The sequence below is a fragment of the Mytilus trossulus genome, chromosome 6, assembly GCF_036588685.1.
Source record: "Mytilus trossulus isolate FHL-02 chromosome 6, PNRI_Mtr1.1.1.hap1, whole genome shotgun sequence".
NCBI lineage: Eukaryota > Metazoa > Mollusca > Bivalvia > Mytilida > Mytilidae > Mytilus > Mytilus trossulus.
Window position 1 is genome coordinate 6,363,952 of NC_086378.1, and position 19,812 is coordinate 6,383,763.

At 31.4% G+C, this 19,812-nt stretch overlaps 1 protein-coding gene across 1 annotated transcript; it reads left to right on the forward strand.

The window, feature by feature from the left end:
- The first annotated feature begins 75 nt into the window (after positions 1–75).
- Positions 76–14,269, forward strand: LOC134720668 (uncharacterized). The gene is made up of 8 exons (XM_063583070.1): positions 76–201; positions 1,673–1,866; positions 3,091–3,199; positions 4,211–4,342; positions 5,944–6,152; positions 10,564–10,873; positions 11,169–11,318; positions 12,826–14,269. Exons 1-8 carry the CDS (start codon positions 153–155, stop codon positions 13,008–13,010), a joined length of 1,338 nt encoding a protein of 445 aa, XP_063439140.1. The 5' UTR covers positions 76–152; the 3' UTR covers positions 13,011–14,269.
- The last annotated feature ends 5,543 nt before the right edge of the window (positions 14,270–19,812 follow it).

Here is a 19,812-nt window from a genome sequence, read left to right on the forward strand (position 1 = left end):
TGCACAATACATTTAAATCAATCGCAATTTAAATCGGTTTTCTGAAAATCAGAAATTGATATCTACAAGGTCAAATAACAATTTTGAAACCTATTTTTAAATAGTTTGGACACGCTTAGACACATTTTTGGCTTGTTATAAATATCCTTAGAATGGTGACTTCAGTATTTTTCTATTATGTATTTATGTTCTTGTTAAACTGTAAGTATTATTCATTTAATGTAAAAAGAGTCAAAAATTTATGCTTACTAAAATTGACTTTTTTATTTTTTGTATTCCAATACATTTTTTGTAGATAAAATTTATTGTGTGTATGTTATATTACATTATCAATAAAAAAAAATATTTAAACATCATTTAGGAGGATAAATATGCCTTCAAACATGTTTACATATGGGTCAGCATATCATATGACTTTAAAAGTGAAAAAAAAATTGATATAAACCTATCAGATGTGTTCTGTCTTATCAATGATTTTAAACAAAACGTGTAGTTTTCGAATGCTGATTTTCCCACTGCATTCCTTCTTCAGCATTATAAAGATGCCATTAACTGTCTAGAATTTATAGTTTGTGTATATATTAACTATATGTTGTCTCAATATAAAAGATTTCAAGTTAAGTTGTTACAAAAAGATTAAACAGACATATTTTCTGAATATTTTGCAGACGCTAAAATAAGCGATTGTTTGTTGATATTTAAATAGAGCGTCACAAGCAATACAATATCTTTTTAAGGATTCATGATTAAAATATCGCGTTAATAACAGATAATATATTTAAAAAAAGAGATAATTGTCCTCTTCAAATAACAATAGTTTTAACGTTATCGTTGCCCAATAATCCCAGTAATAATCACATATATTGATACATTGACACATAGATGGTTTAGGTTGCTTTTCTTTTCAAATTCTCTAGGTTTTTTTTCTAGTTTTTATTCTTCTTTTATATACATGTGTACTTGTATAATTGATTTCTTTTGTGCATTGTAAAGCGATTGTAGTAAATGATTTTTTTAGTAAATAATAGAAATAAAAGTATATGTGTACCCTAATTACAAATGTCTGACAAGAAAATGGAAGTAGAATACATTTTTAAATGGAATCTTTATAGAAATGGCGAGTTAAAGATACGGAAAGCGGAAATAACATGCAACAGCCAAAAGAAAAAGCATATCAAACACGTCATTTTGGTTTTATTTTAAAATAATAAGAAAATAACCGTAACTTCTATAAAATAAACTCTTTGGAATGCTTGTATCTTGATTTATCGTCTTCACGAACGCTGAAATCTTAACATTTGGATACGCCTTCTGTTGACAGGATTAAGGTTAACTTTCCTTTGAAATACTTCCGCTAGAAATTTTTAGATTTGTTATGTACAAAAAACAATGACAGCTTAACAACTTAAATTAAACATAATATATTGGCGTTTGGGTGGTTGTTGTTTTTCATTTGTGAAATTTGTATCGTGCAAAGTAAGTCAAAGACAGTAATACTTATTCAGTTATGAGGAATTGATGGTTAGTAGTTGTATTTCATTTTAAACACCTGTTTGAATTTCAAGTAAAATTTAAAACTACATGAGGCATATGTGTATAGAATATTGAATAAAATATATCATCTGTTCTTCTACATTCAGCATATAACTCTGATATAAATATTATATTACAGTGTATTGTGTAAAATCTGCTGATACACAGTATATGAAGACATCGATTCGGAATTATTTTTCTAATACCAGACATCACGATCCTAAATACAAAGACTATAAATATGCAGCCAAAGAATATATTTTTCGAGAATTCTTAAGATATGGACTTCGAACGCAATATCATACATTCAATGAGTCTTCTGTATCAAGAATTGTAAGTTATAATATAAAGGTTTGAAGATTTGAGGTATGTGTCTTTATGCCGCATAAAAGGCAAAAACGTATGGATTATAGATTATCGTTTTTGTACTACATGTTTAGATATGGAAACTCTATTCTTGCAAAAATCGCATACATGTAAGGTGCTTTACCGATGATTTACCAAACAAATACAAAATAGTGTTTGTGTTCAAATATTCTTGATAACAATTGCAATTGTATCTGTACTACTGACCCAAACCTTTATAATCTTGTTTCTAAAATTATTGTATGAAAATGACCTTGAAAACTTTAAGATATAATAGCAATCGGTTTAGAAATATGATCCTCAAAACACAAGAACATTTATTAAAAACCAAGTCAATATACTAAAATATTATACTTATATAGAAAGAATGCATAGCTATTAGAATTTAAATCTCTTACACGCGTGTATTCTTCAGCACAATCAAAACTGTGTGTCTTTTGTGACTGAGTTATTAAATAATTATCATTGAAAATTTTAGTGTAAAGTATTCATACATACAATATAGTATTCGACTACAAAATCTGTATATCTAAAAGTTAAGTTAAGCTAAAATCTTAAGCTCTCTTTAAATAAAATGAAATAAAATATGAAAAAGAATGTAATCTATCTATTATACGTCACATATTACAAAATTATGTATTTTTGGATAAAATGAGATGAAGATTAAACGCAAATAAGTTTTCAATCAAACGACACAAAATATTGAAAGGTTTACACCATGATTTATTTATAGCATATATTAAAACATGACGATATGGTATCATTGGAAATTACAAAACTCATCACAAGAGACAAGATGACATATATATCAACCTCCGTAGGTCAGCGTACGGCCTTCGACAATGAAGACAGCCAATACCGCATTGTCAGCTACAACAGGCACCGCAATGACAAATGTGAAACAATTCATACGAGAGACCTACCTACCCGATTTGTCTACAAATCAATAAACAAAAACAAAGATGATTTAAAATATCAAACGAAAAAGACTCAATTACATGCCCCTGTCTTGCACAGGCATATACAGAATGTGGCGGGTTTTAAAATGTTTGCAAGCATCAAACCCTCCCCTAAACTAGACATATGTTAAAGGTAAAACAATATCGATCTCAATATCGCGTCACGTAACGAAAAAGTTGTTTGCATTTTTCTAAATATAAATATTAAGTAATTAAACGTGCATGTTTCTAGGATTATTTCCAATCAGTTATTGGTATATCAAGAGGCATTAACTTTGGAACAGCAAAAGACCGGATTATTGGACTAGGTGCACATTATGATACAGTTAACGAAACCAAAGGTAACGATTGTATGTCAACAAAACGATGATACCGCCACACTTGATTAGAACTTGATTGTAAATAAAGGCAACAATAGTTTACCGCTGTTCAAAAGTCTTAAAATCATAAAAATCATAAAATGATATTAAACAACGGAAACCTTGAAGTGCAACAACAAACAAACGACAATGCAACACACATAGAAACGAACTACAAGACAACAACTGCCATTTTCCGGACTTTCTACAGGATATTTTAAGAAAAAATGGTTGAACCTGGCCAAACCTCGCGTTTTTATGTCATATTACATATACCACTTATATGACAACATTACATGACAGGAATACAGTACACATGCATATAATTCAGGACAGAGAAATACATAAATAAACAATAAAATAGTACATTGATATAAACTTAAACAGTGTATAAGTCATATCTAAACAATCCATGTTGTCAGCTAAACATTTTCCTGTTGTTATTCCTATGGTTATGAATATGTATCAAAGACATATTCCTTATGATTCTATCACATATTCTTTGTTTTAGAAAGAGAATACCCAATATCTTAAATTATACTTTATTTTTACATCTTTAAAATGTCTGATGGATGCATTGCGTGATTAAAAAAAAGCCAAGAACATTGTTGATGTAAAAAAAAAATACATACAAAAATAAATACAGACAAACTTTATCTTTCACTAAAAATTTGTATTTATTAAGAATGTCATTATAATACAAGTTTGGATACATACTCAAATTTAGTCAAAACCTGTTAAAATTGAAGTTTTGAATTTCCTAAATGGTGTAAAATAATTTAAGGGAAATTGGCCCTACCTCTTTGGTCTCCTTTCCTTGAATAAAACGAGTTAAGTTTTAATATTAATTCAAATTGTTTGACAACGATATTTAAAAATGATTCCTGTTCAATTAGATAATTTAGTTACGTGTGCTAAGAACAAACGCATAGAGCTGAAACGACGGTTTGACCAACGTTCAAATACACATGTAAAACTCTTTATGTTCCACAGGAGTTGATGATAATGGAGCAGGAGTTGCAGCCATGTTGGAAGTTGTCAGACAATTGACTGATAGGAATAGGAATGGTGTCAAAAGGGAAAATACAATGATTTTTGTAGCGTTTGATTTGGAAGAAGATGGATGTATGTTTATTTTCTTTTTTTTAATAGTCTAAATTAACTTAAATCTATGTTATATAGGATTTTCTAGTTTTAAAGAGTTCTCTCTCTTATTCTACAGCAGGACATTATGAATCACATATCAGTAGCAAATAGTATTAACAACATTACAGTCTTTTGTCTCAAAGCACCTATCAAATGGATAAACACAAGTCTAATATTTACAGACTCCTTATGTGTATTTCTTCATTTAAGTTTAGGTTTTTTTTTAGTAGAAGTATCATAATAGTATTTTATTGGGAAAAAACTATATGAAATTTGAATCAATTCTTGCAAAATAAAAGCAAACCGTGAAATTTCAACAAGTTGTTTGAATTTACTTAGGCACATTATAAGATAATAATTTTGTCAAAGTCATCATCGGTAGAACGGCTTAATTTTATAGCTGACTATGTGGTATGTGCTTTGCTCCAATTTGAAGGCTGTACAGTGACCTATAGTTGTTAATTTCGGTGTCATTTGGTCTCTTGTGGAATGTTATCTTATTGACAATTATACCACATCTTCTTTTTTTATAAGTTAGTACAGTTAGCTGAATGTATAGGTCACACTATTCATTAACCACCTCTTCAGTGCTTAAGTTTAACTCAGGATTTTGGTTCTGTTTCGGTCTGTTACAAAGAGGTAACAAAACTATTGATATTCACCTATATAAAATAAGGAGATATTGCATGATCGCTATTGAGATAACAGTCTATTAGTGACCAAATGCTATGAAGCAACTTTAGTTATCAAATGTATCAGGCTTATAATTTGATACACCAGACACGCGTTTCGTCTACGTAAGACTCATAAGTATCGCTCAGTTCAAAATTGTTGAAACCAGAACAAGTACAAAGTTGAAAAACATTGAAGTCTCAAAATTTCAAAAAGTTGTGCTAAATATGGCAAATGTAGTCTATATCTGAACTCTATATTTACTTTTTTTTGTATATTGTTATATGGATGGAGATTTGTCTCATTGGCACTCACACCACATCTTCCTATATCTATATAATAGTTCATCAAAAGGCATTCAACAGTTAGCAAAATGCCATACTAAGCTATTAAAGGCCTCAGGAGGATAAAAAATTAAACAATTTAAACGAGAAAATGTGAAAAAACAATGACTGGTTTATGCTGAAACAATAAACGGAAAACTAATATGTTAGACAGATTCAAACAAAAACTACTGCAAATCAGGCTCTTGGTTTTTTACAGGTGTTCTCAATTAAGGCGGGTCCAACATGTGTATACCCCTACAGTCCTTCCCTTACCCTTAACAGCAGATTAACAGCAAAATGTAAACATCTGTACATAAGGGCACAAATAACTATAATCATCTAATGTACATAAAAGAAACAAAGCACCGATCATAAATTACAAGGTCAAAAACTTCAATCAATGAATAAATCATGTTTCCCAGGCTAAAATTTACGAAATTACATCTTATGAGAACACGAAAACGAATTATTTCATAATGTCAAGTAATTTAGTAGAAAGGTAGAAATATAATAAGTTACACATACGTACTGCAATGTTTAAGGTAATTGTTAGAATAAAATTGCATTTCTTTTTTATCGCAGATTGTGACCCATCGCCAAGTTGCAAACTTCCTCATATGCCATTGGCTGGAAGCAGACATTTTGTCCAGAAATGGCTACCTGCATGGTTACGTATAAATTATGGCAATAATATACCGACAGGAATGCATGGTGTAATTATATTGGACACTATGATGGAATATAACACCTCGGCCAGATCTCAGATGATTCCACCAGATATTATACCCCAGGTAAACTATATCAATTACCCTTACACGATATTAAATCCCATTGAATAACACCGAAATTTTAACTTAGGTTGACCAAATACACTTTTGATACAGGTATCGATTTAAACCACACAGGTGATGGAAAAAATTAACTTGCCTATGCATTTATTAAATTGTGTGTTTGTTTTTGTTGCACTCTGGGTGTTCTGTTGTTGCACTTTGGGGGTTCTGTTGTTGCACTTCGGGGTTTCTGATGTTGAACTTTGATGTTTCTGTTATTCCGTTGTTTCCCACTATAGTTGGCGTATTTCCTCGGTTTTAGGTTGTAACCCTGCTTTGATTTTTCTCATGATTTATGACTTTTGAACAGCGGTAAACTGGTATTTCATTCATAAACTACATAATAGTATCTCTGCTATCAATAGATAAATGTTTCTTATTACAGATGTCCCTTTGAAAATATCATTATGGACCATTTCATTTTAATCCTTATGGAAAGAGCATTCCATTAAATTTATTCCTTTAGAAATAAATAGTAATATTTTCAAATATTTTGAACACTGATGGATTTAAAGGAACTTGCCGAAAGTAAATGAATTATTCAGAAAAGAAAGAATGGGAGGCGAATGAAGTAAAATACCCTGACAATCTTTATAAATTAAAGTTGTGTATATTTGGTATTAATATTTTTGCGTTTTCAAAACCTCTTAATCTACAGAGACGTTTACTCAAGGTTAGACCTTTTGAATAGGTTGCAAGACCGTCTTATAATATAGGAGGATGAAGGTAGCACTCCGCAGTTAGATGTGTAGTTTCGAATTTTGGTTCCTGTGGATTTATTTTTCAAATACAAGAGCTGTGCAATGAAATTCATTTTTGGATAGCTGAAAATTAAAAAAGCCTTCATAGTGGGTTCATAGGAAGATCAAAATTATGTAATGTATGTCATAATATCCTGTTTTCTGTATGACAGTCCGTATTTTCAAATCCGTACCAAGCATTGGTCTGGCAATTATTGTAATATTTTTTCCAACTTTTTTGTCGCTCGAATTTATGCTTAAATTTTACGAAAAAATAAGGCGAAAGATAGACATTTTGTATTCGATCACTTGGTAAAGTAATGTCAACAGTTTCAGAAAAGATATCTCTCAAAAGCATTGAAAAACTAGTTTAAACCAAATTTTGGGGGAATATGTGACATTTTCATCCCTCTTTTTTTACAAAATTGTATGGTAAATAAATGCAGAAATGTTGACATGGATACACAAAAAAGTAATAATATTTCACCAAAATCAAATCTATGGAAAATATTGATCACATACATATGCACATGTATGTCACAAACAGTTCCATTAATGTATTGAAAAGCTAGGAATAGAAGATGATTAAACATTTTGTGGTTCAATTTTATTTTCATTTTGTAACTTTGGAGTGCTACCAAAAGCCAGACTGTTCATGAGCCTGTAATTAAGTGGTTTCCGTTTCTTGATTTGTAACATATTTGTTTTTCGTTACCAGCATATGGAGTATATGTGTCTCAATTGATACGTTACTCTAGAGCTAGCTCAAACTACGTTGATTTTGTTGAACGAGGAATACTGCTATCTCAAAAGTTGCCACGACAGGGCTATGAATCAATCAATTTAAGGTCATCACTCAAGAAAATTTACGGTCGCCATCATGAGCTGATTGGCCATTATGACAAAAGTGTATCAGAAATCATATCTGATATTCTTCCTCAGTCATAATAACCTTCCATCATGACCGAACTGAGCAAAGAAATAACACGACGGTGCCGTATACGGTACAGGAAATTATTACCCTTCCGGAGCACCTGATTTCACTCCCGGTTTTTAGTGGAGTTCGTGTTGTTTCTTAATTATTATTTATAACTGTTGATGTAAATGTCCTTTGGTTTTGTGAGTCTTTGTTTACTCCTTGGTTTCGATTGTTATTATCTTTGTACATACATTATACCGTTAAAAGTCTCTATTGATTTGTTTTACATTTGTCATTTATGTGTCTTTTATACCCGACTTTCCATCTTGGTTTCACACAATGTTGAATATCGTGCGGTGATATTTTGTAATTTATAACTGTGTCATTTGGTCTCCTGTGAAGAGTTGTCTCATTGGTTATCATACCGATTTTTTTTTATACTTACGGATGGGCGGAAGGACATGTAGGAGAGCGAGAAGGGTGATATCTGTTGTTTGTAATAAATTGCGCACTATATTTATCAAACATGTGACCCTTCTCTAATATTCATTTCAACAAAAATGTACATATGAGCATAGGTTGGTCCCCGTCCGTAAAATCTTCGGAATATACAAATATCAATCACAGGTATTATCAAGAATTTCAATAACGGCCGTGAAACAGACTAATTTGAGCAATAATAGAACTAGAAAATAGAAAAGAAAATGCCATACTCCGAGGAAATTTCTAAAGCAAATGGCGAAATCAATAGCACAAATAAAGGCAACAGCAGTATACCGCTGTTCAAAACTCATAAATCCATGGACAAAAAACAAAATGGGGTAACAAACTAAAACCGAGGGAAACGCATTAAATATAAGAGGAGAACAACGACACAACACCGAAACGCAACACACACATCAAACGAATGCAAAAACCACTGTCATATTCCTGACTTGGTACATGTATTTTGGATTTATGAGTTTGACTATCCCTTTGGTATCTTTCGTCCCTCTTTCATATAAATGATCATTATACTACAGCTGTAATGGTAATCAAGGAAGAACAAATGTTCTCTGGAAGCATCCATATGTTCAACAATCGAGACTGTTGTAAAAGGCTATCTATACATTTTGCATTACAAAATTTTGACAACATGGATACGTCTTTCGTAATAGATAACATTGTACTGTTAAAATGACCGAACCCTTACTGCTGTTTGCTCAGTTTTAATACACTGACAATCGACTTCAGCTAAATATTTCAACTTTGATTGTTGCCAACCTTTTATTATGCTATTTATCAATTCATATTAAAACTAAGCAGTCTAAATAAAATTGAGCTTTCGTGTCAGTATCCTTTGGCAAATAAATAAAGAAGAGTTTTATGGATAGATAATACTAAAATAGACTGAAACTTACAGTTTCAAAGTTGGTATTATTCAGATTCAGTAGTAACAGTACATTTACAGCATATTAATTTTATATAACCATTTTCTACATTTGTCAGGAATATTACAGTTCTTGTCCATTCGTTTTTGATGCATTTTGTTATTTGATTTTGCGATGTGATTATGGACTTTCCGAATTGATTTTCCTCTAAGTTCAGTATTTTTGTGATTTTACTTTTTTTGTATACATATAAAAATAAGAAACATTGGCGTGATTCCCAATTATACAACTACCCACTGATGTTCAAATGACGTGGTTATAGGCAATTGAATTTCATCGTTCGGCCTTCTACAATAAGAATATCTAAAACGGTATAATCAGCTATAAAAAGGCATCGACATGAAAAACGTCAAACAACTCAAACGAGCCTAAATGCAATTTACGAAACAAAATATTACTTGTTTTATTGAATATATTTTAATAACCGTTTAATAAGACTGGTACCTTTGTAACTATTAGCATGTCGAAATTTTCTATTGTAATTTTTTATTGTTTATTTCTGTGTCCGTGATGTTCTTGCATTTATGTGTAGTCCAGTCATGTAGTCGTTTATAAATCTAGTACAGTTTGTTAGCTATTATTCGTATGTTTCTCTGTCCTATATGTTCTCCCATTTATTTGTATTTTTTTCCTGTCATGTAATGTTATCATTTAATGTTATATCTAACATTGCTATAAAAGCGGGAGATTTGGAATGCCACAAAACCAGATTCATCCCACCATTTTTGTTTCTTAAAATGCCCTGTTCCAAGTCAGCAAAATGGCCATAGTAATATCATAGTTCGTTTCTGTGTGTGTGTACATTTAAATGTTGTTTCTGTTGTATCGTAGTTCTCCTCTTATATTTAATGTGTTTCCCTAAGTTTTAGTTTGTAACCCGGATTTTTGTTTTCTCAATTGATTTATGAACTTCGAACAGCGGTATACTAATGTTGTATTTATTTATAGTGTTATATTTAACATTGCCATTAAAGCGCGAGGTTTAGCTAGCCGCAAACCAGGTTCATTCCACCTTTTTTCTTAAAATGTCCTGAACCCGAGTCAGGAAAATGGCAGTTGTTATCTTATAGTTCGTTTCTGTGTGTGTTGCATTGTCGTTTTTGTTTTTGTTGCACTTCAGTGTTTCTTTTGTTTTGTAGTTTTCCTCTCATAGTCGATGTGTTTATCTCAGTTTTAATTTGTAACCCAGATTTGTTTTCTCTCAAACGATTTATCACTTTCGAACATACTACTGTTGCCTTTATTTATATTATGCAGTATTACTTAATCTAACTATTTTTCAGTTTCAAGCAGCATTTCCAAAAGCCTATGCAAGTATATCTTCTGACAATTTTCAAGGAGACTTTCTTAATTTGATATACCGAAAACCAACTAACGATTCATACTTAGCTGAAGAATTTCTAACGTCTTGGAGAGAGCTGGGGAAACCGCAATATGAAATTGAATCTCTTCCTCTAACGTTTACAAAGTTTAGTGAAATACCATCTTACCTACAAGATGTCATGATTAACTTCATACGTAGTGATCATGGGAACTTTTGGGAAAGTGATCTAAATGAGAAAGGATTACCAGCCATCTGGTTGACGGACTCAGGTAATGTTTTATTGTAGAAATAATTTAAAATATATTTTGTATTACCTTTAATTTGTTATGATTGTTAGCTAAAATACCTATCATATGTCCTCAGAATCGACTATGTATATAACATGTATGAAATACCAAATTAAAAATAAGGACTCTTATTATTTTAGATGGCTAATTAGCATTTGAGTCATGCTATGAAATTTTGAAGGTGTTAATTTTTATTCAATTTGAAAATAATTAACATTGAAAAGTTGTGTTAAGAACATGTAAAATGTAAAATTTATCATTTCATTTGTTTTTGTAGCCAATTTTCGGGGTGATATGATACAATGTTATCATCATGAATGTGATAACTTGCAAGTTATGCTGACCGATGAAAATATCAATTTCCTTGGGAAAACTGCTGATGCTATCGTTACGACGATGCACAAACTTTCAGGACCATCGGGATCCGGTTCGTAAATTTACTATACTTTATTATTGAGTGTCGCGTTGACACATGATCCGTGTATCACTTGGGCCTTTTTGGATTTGGAACTGTTTATTAGTGGGAATTAAGAATGCTTTATGTATACGTCTACGGTGCAGGAAATGCTTACCCTTCCGGAGCACCTGATTTACTCCCTGTTTTAGTGGAGTTCGTGTTGTTTCTGAATTATTATTTATAACTGTTTATGTAAATGTACTTGGTTTTGTGAGTATTTGTTTACTCCTTGGTTTTGATTGTTATTGTCTTATGACGCATTTAGATAAACACAACCTACATCGTTAGATTTGCAAGTTTACCATGACAAATCTATACTATTTTAATATCATTTGAGCCAGACATCAATGATCATTATTTCAAATTAATTTGTTATTGTACAACAACCAAACACCAATTGGGATTATAGCAATACAGACACAAAACATACATCAGCATTGATAAAAATGATCTTAAAAAAGTGATTGATCTCCATTCCACAGTTATAAAGAAGGGAGCTACGAAATTGACAATCAAATTTTTTGAACAGATACATAAAATACAAAAACAAAAAGCAATACTAAATTAGTAATACCCAACAAAATGGAAAACTGGATATTAACAAGTCTACTTTGACTTTACGTAGATAAAGTTTCATTGGTGCAATTGTTACGACAAATGTAAATTTGCGTTGTGTGACACATTATAATGTGCAAATCAGTTGTTCTGATATTATCCTTTGAACAATTCAGTTTTTCGGTCAATAATAAAGTTTAAGGATGAACGTTTTTTTTTATAATGATTTGAAAGTGAAAACACTTTTGCGTTGGCTTTGATGCAATTTTCTGGATTCATCTGTATCTGGAACGATTTAGCCCGTAAATTCGAAGGCAAATGATGTGCAAATACTTTGGAATATATGTTTGTTATTGTTTTCATACGAAATGCGAATGACAAATTATAAAAGAATCTCACAAACTAATATAAAAGACAAGATTCCAAAAATATACCATAGCTAAATAACACAACTAAGGTATGTATAAGTACCGAGCCATGTCAAATGAATATTATGAACCATAAACTAAACCGTAAGAGTAATATTCAAAAGAACAAATAAAAGAATATTATAACACGCTATTAAGATAATAAACAACGTCAGTACTAGAATATATACTGCAAAACCATCGTGTGTTATTTGTGAAATTGTGTAAATTAAATATTTATCAACAAGGTCTTAGTATGTTCCGATGATTTGTTTTTTAGAAAAGGGCTAGACGTTCTTTATATAAAAAAGAAGATGTGGTATGATTGCCAATGAGACAACTATTCACAAAAGACCGAATTGACACAGACCTACCTGCCGGTGACCTTTTTTTATTTTGAGGGACGAGACGTTCTTTGAAAGTTATTTCCAAATCTAACCATTGAAATGTATGTAATAATTCGTAGCATTGTCTAATTCGTGTTGCTTTTATCAAATGTTCAAATATACTTTTAGGAATAAAAGATGATTCTTCCCATAAAGGTATCAGTGCAGGCGGCATTTTTGGAATAATAATAGCAGTTATAGTACTACAGATTCCTTTAATTGTGGCATGCATAATGTGGAGGAGAAATAAGTCAAATAATGAACAGAAGAATTCAACTGAATTTGAAAATCCTTCTTATGGAAACAATCAATAAGACAGATGTGTCCGGGCATAACTTTGTATTACAAAAAAAACTGTGAATGATTAGGAATTCCTATAAACTAACTTTTTATATATATCTAACTCCCTAGATCTATGTTTATAGTTGATGTTTTTCCCTCGGTTTTGGCTTGTAACCCGGCTTTGTTTTCTCTAATTAGATTTATGACTTTTGAACAGCGGTAGGCTATACTACTGTTGCATTTAGATTTTTTAGTCATTTTAGAATGACTAGGTATGGTTTAATTGATATATCCTATAAATTGTATAATACCTTTTACCGAGGCCAAGTTTTTATAACCCCTGTATGTGAGAGCACTACTGTGGATTCAATATTACTCGTTAAATACTATTTTTCGTTGATTTCATGGGTAAAGATAAACCAAGTAGTTCAATATTCATCGAAATACAAATATTCTAAAGGCATGTGTTCAGACTTCTTCACAATACCACAAAACACATAAAAACGAGAGAGAAAAAAAAATTCCCAAAATCTACGAAAATTGGTACACACGAAATAGATATTAATCCACAAAAATAAGTTTAATCTGATTTTATTTAAACGAAAGCATATTGTTGGGTCATGAAAGAGGGTGTGTTATAGTATGTGTGTGTTCAATATTGTGTCGATGTGCATTATAAAACAAAGTATGCAAATTAGTTTTGACTTCTCATGAAAGATTATGTGTGTGTGTGTGTGACAAGATGAGTATCGCAATAAATAGAACTAGCATTTTGATATCTAAAACATAGACCTGATAAGATTATTCTGAAATAACAATAATAAACTCGCATTCTTGTCCTTTTTTTGTAAAATCGCAATAATAAAGGCACGCATTAATTTCTGAATTCAACCCAAAAGTTTAAACATCTTCTGCAAGGTCACTTTATTTGTTTTAGTTAAACATTTAAAATATGTCGAGATCCGCAAACATAAATATATAAACAAATGTTTATGAGCACTGTGTGAATTGTTTCAGTTAATTTAAGTTGTGTTGTGTTTTGTGTACGATTGTTTGTCGGTTTGTCATTTTCTTTTTTAGCCATGGCGTTGTCAGTTTATTTTTGATCTATCAGTTTGAATGTCCCTTTTGGTATCTTTCGCCCATCTCTGAACACAGGATTATTAAATCAAGTCAATAACATGTATAATAATTTTGACAGTGTTACACATAGAAAACGGCAAAGATATGATCCGTATTGTCTAGTGTTCAATTATTCTAAAGTGAGAAAAAGATATTTTTACCTCTGAAAGTTTTTTTTATCATTATTGTGGTATACAATATATAACATATTTACATTCATTGTCCTGCAATCTGCCGATAACTATATTTTCGCACGGTTGTGTTTCATGAATGTGACCTACCGAATTAGACTATTTACCGGATTTGTTATCACATTAGCAAAACGACGGGTGCCACATGTGGAGCAGGATCTGCTTACCCTTCCGGAGCACCTGAGATCACCCCTAGTTTTTGGTGGGGTTCGTGTTGTTTATTCTTTAGTTTTCTATGTTGTGTCATGTGAAATATTGTTTGTCTTTTTGTCTTTTTCATTTTTGGCCATGGCGTTGTCAGTTTGTTTTAGATTTATGAGTTTGACTGTCCCTTTTGTATCTTTCGTCCCTCTTTTGTACAAGGTTGTGTTTTCTCTGCCTGTTAATTATAGGTTAGACAATACTTGGTCATGTTTTATGAAGATTTAAGCCCAAGGCGAAGCCGAGGGCTTAAATCTTCATAAAACATGACCAAGTATTGTCTGACCAATTTAGAACATATTCACACTTTCGAGTGAACTTACAAAATAAGCCTTTCCCATTGTAATATTCAAACCTTGAAAAGAGTTCACATTTTATAATAAACCAAATGTAAAGCATAGGTAATTATTTCAATGGATGGAATGAAATAGCACTGACATAGTTTGTGAGGACCGAATGGATAAATTGTTTTTTTTTCTGCTTCAGGTAAAATTTAATACTAATAAAGTTTGAGATTTTGTTTTTTAAAGCAACACAATGTTATATAAATCCCCTTTTTAAAATTTGATTTTTTTTTTATAAATATAAAACTCTGTATAAGCATTTAAATTCAGACCATTCAACGTTTAATGCTTACTTTTTTATTGATAACTTAATATGTATTGTGTTTCTCCATAAAAAAAATCCTTTGCTTTACATATCAGCAGTCTGAAATTGTTTTCTAGAGGGGAAAAAAATCCCTCAAATGCCCGGTTTATAACAAATAAATATTATTTTACCTACATCCTTATTCCCATTAATTTTGTTTATTCTATATTATGTTTACCATTAGAAAATTTATAAAAATTTGCAAAATTCAAAATAATTTGTTTTAATGTTTGCTCTTTCATCTTTAATCAATTAGGCTGTTTTCCAAGGGAAAATGCCTCAGGTGGTTGGACACTTCATTAGTGCAGTTATTATTAGTTCACTTTCATAATTAACTGACAATGAAAAGTCATTCATGTATAGCATTTCATAGTGCATGGAAAACCATGTACTATGAAAATTAGAGGGAAAAAAACTGACTTTTCATTGGACGAGAAGGGGTGAGTATGTTCTAATTATAGGTTAGACAATACTTGGTCATGTTTTATGAAGATTTAAGCCCAAGGCGAAGCCGAGGGCTTAAATCTTCATAAAACATGACCAAGTATTGTCTGACCAATTTAGAACATATTCACACTTTCGAGTGAACTTACAAAATAAGCCTTTCCCATTGTAATATTCAAACCTTGAAAAGAGTTCACATTTTATAATAAACCAAATGTAAAGCATAGGTAATTATTTCAATGGATGGAATGAAATAGCACTGACATAGTTTGTGAGGACCGAATGGATAAATTGTTTTTTTTTCTGCTTCAGGTAAAATTTAATACTAATAAAGTTTGAGATTTTGTTTTTTAAAGCAACACAATGTTATATAAATCCCCTTTTTAAAATTTGATTTTTTTTTTATAAATATAAAACTCTGTATAAGCATTTAAATTCAGACCATTCAACGTTTAATGCTTACTTTTTTATTGATAACTTAATATGTATTGTGTTTCTCCATAAAAAAAATCCTTTGCTTTACATATCAGCAGTCTGAAATTGTTTTCTAGAGGGGAAAAAAATCCCTCAAATGCCCGGTTTATAACAAATAAATATTATTTTACCTACATCCTTATTCCCATTAATTTTGTTTATTCTATATTATGTTTACCATTAGAAAATTTATAAAAATTTGCAAAATTCAAAATAATTTGTTTTAATGTTTGCTCTTTCATCTTTAATCAATTAGGCTGTTTTCCAAGGGAAAATGCCTCAGGTGGTTGGACACTTCATTAGTGCAGTTATTATTAGTTCACTTTCATAATTAACTGACAATGAAAAGTCATTCATGTATAGCATTTCATAGTGCATGGAAAACCATGTACTATGAAAATTAGAGGGAAAAAAACTGACTTTTCATTGGACGAGAAGGGGTGAGTATGTTCTAATGACGTCTTCACATTAATTCCATTGGTTGTTGAATGTGTACTGATTTATATGTAAGTCTTAGGCCGTGTTCACATTGACCTAAATTCGGTGTTGTGTTAGTGTAACTCACACGTAAACTAAACACAATTGCGTTCCCATTGATAAAACTCAATGTTTACATGTAGTTTAAATCATGTTTTATCTACACACAGTCGATAGTCAATGTAGGCCTTGTGTAGGTTAAGTGTACACAAAACTAGGCATTTAGGACATTAGTTTTACCGTGTATATATTTAAGGAGGAAACTATTTTTGAGTAAAATTGATATTTTGGATAATTATTAGTATAGTTCTTTACAGAAATTGTTGTCTAAATTTTACAGATTTTTTTTTGTTAGCCCCTGATTAAGACTCAAAGCAGCATCATTGCCGAACCCATAAGGCAGGAACCAATTGATTTTCGTGGGGGGGGGAGCTATTATAGTTGAGTATAAAACATAAAGGCATGGGAGTGGGGCTATTATAGTTGAGTATAAAAAATAAAGGCAAGGGGGTGGGGTGTGGGGTGGGGGGGAGCTATGGATTTTGTTTTGGAAACAAAAAATGTTTCCAGTTTTTGGCCCTGAAAAAAAATTTGTTTGTTTCACCCTCAGCTGCCACTTTATATATATAATGCTAAAATTGATTTCGACTTGTCACCAAAATTTGTCCTGGAAAAATCAATAGCCCACGCCCCTCTACCCCCCCCCCTTTTCCCTCCCTAAAAAAATGAAGTAAATAGTTGCTGCCTAATTCATTTGAAAAGGTCTTCCCGAATTGACTTGACGTACATAGAAATATTTGCCACTGGTCTTTACTCAAACAACGATTCACGCATAAATGCATGACTAAAAACAGTGTGGGGTAAATGATATGTTTGTCTGGTATCTCAGATCCGTTAAATAACACTTAAAATAATTTTAAAAAAACGTTACCCTATTCTTTTACCAAATACTCCTTGGAGAAGAAATACCATTTGAAACAAACAGAAAAGATAAATATTTAGGGATCCTTAATAACTCAATCCTTTTTTTCGGCTGTAAGCACGCTGCTGCAGCTAACTTTTTCTAGTGCGTAATCGAGACATCTCTAGTATATTCAAACTACTGCAAATTATAAAAATGGCTTTCATAAAGTAGTAACCACTTAACTTAAAAAGGGGGAGGGTTATTTTTTTTTATCTGAGTAAGATTTTTTTTTCGCGCGTACATTTTTATTCCTTTTTTTTCGATGCTGGTGATCAAATACATTTTTTTTCAATATTTAACACTATAATGTATGGGGAAACTCTTTGATTCAGAATCTTTCTTTTATCATCTGTATGATCATTTTTTTTTTATCAAATTGGGGATCGGAATATTTCCATTCCCACCCCACCCCCCTTTTGAGGTCAAATGGTTGTTCCCTTACCGCTAGAAAAATTGTCCCAAAATTTTGAATTCAGTTCTACGTAATGAACATTTAAATGACACATAGTTTACAAGTGAGAACAAATCTTATGTACAGGTAGCTAAACAAGGTGTATAGATGTGAACAAATGTAATGTGAAACCAGTGCACACTACACTAAACTAATTGTAAACATGTTTACTCTACACGGCGTTTGGTGTGAACACGGCCTTAAATACATCATTTATATATTTATTTGTTTGGGATTTTAATAGTTTGCAGTAACTGCGAGTACTCTCGGATCTGCGATTTTTTGTTCAAGATTTTGTGTTCTTGTGTCTTGTGTCGATCATAAGTTAATGGTTTTTTTTAACTAATATTTATACTTTACACGTGTGCCGTGCTGTCACATCCCAATCCATTGATAGAGAAGGGTTGTATGCCCGCTATTATGTTTAATCCCGCCACATTCTGTATGTGCCTGTTCTAAATCAGGAGCGTGTAATTTAGTGGTTGTCTTTTTTTGCTGTATACTATATAGTAATGGTTTTTTGTCATAAAATCCGCAAATAGTTTTCTAGCTTGAATTATTTTTAAGTTTATCATTTCGAGGTTTATTGTGTATCTTGCTATGCGGTACTTATTTTGAGAATTATTGAATGCCGTACGGAGACCTGGTGTTGCTAACTTTATTTTGTAAGTGGTGGAGAGTTGTCTCATTGACAATTATACCTCTTGTTCTTGTGTATAGCAAACTATTGTTTATAGAAGCAAAGGTGCAACTGAAATAAGAAAAGACCCACGTTTCAAATGAAACCTTAAACGAAACATCAGATAATGCAGGACGCTCCATTTAGTAGAAACGTTTATGATACAATATCAAACACAACCAGATGCTCCGCAGGGCGCAGCTTTATACGACCGCAGAGGTTGAACCCTGAACGGTTGGGGCAAGTATGGACACAACATTCTAGCTGGATTCAGCTCTATATTTGGATTGTGATTAAATAGTTGACACAGCATAGGTTTCTGACACAGAAAGAATGTGGTCTAATGAACATAATTTTTTTGATTTGCCTTTGAGCAATTCACTATGCTGTTAAATAATAATCCTCTCCTCAAAAAAATGTTTGAAGAAATTTTCCTTATATTTGTGAAATTTCACATTAGAAATATTGAACTCACATCCCCCCCCAAAAAAAAAATTTTTTGTTTACATCCCCCTCTCCTTTATTCCAAAACCAATCTCAATTCAAATTTCTAATGGAGTTTGCAACAATAATTACTCATTTAAATACATCATAAAATATTAAAATGTAAAAAAAGTGCTTGTTATCACTGAATGGTAAAGATTGTTTTAATTTATCAGTTGGTAGTAAAAGCGAATATACATTGTATATAATAATTGTATAAAACAATGATTTAAGTTGATTCAATTACTATTCTAAACAAAGAAAGATAACTCCAATAAGGCAATTGAAATTTCTTGCTATTGCACAATATTGTGCAATTAGATATTTCTTGTTATTGCGCAATACTGTGCAATTGAAAATACTTGCTATTGCACAATACTGTGCAATTGAAGAATTCTTGCTATTGCGAAATATTCAGCAATTGAAAATTTCTTGCTATTGCACAATAATGTGCAGTTGTAGATTTCTTGTTATTGCTGAGTACTGTGCAATTGAAAATTTCTTGCTATTGCACAATACTTAATATAATAATTTTGGATCCTAATTTGGAAACAGGGCCCATTATCAAATATCTAACTATATGTTTGGATTCAGCATATCAAAGAACCCCAAGAATTCAATTTTTGTTAAAATCAAACTAAGTTTAATTTTGGACCCTTTGGACCTTAATGCAAAACAATTTGAAAACAGGACCAAAAAT

Coding starts and splice junctions, on each gene's coding strand:
- LOC134720668 (XM_063583070.1), top strand. CDS start 153: ATGGTGACTTCAGTATTTTTCTATTATGTATTTATGTTCTTGTTAAAC. Junction 202..1,672: donor ATTTATGTTCTTGTTAAACT/GTAAGTATTATT, acceptor ATTATATTACAG/TGTATTGTGTAAAATCTGCT. Junction 6,153..10,563: donor CACCAGATATTATACCCCAG/GTAAACTATATC, acceptor ACTATTTTTCAG/TTTCAAGCAGCATTTCCAAA.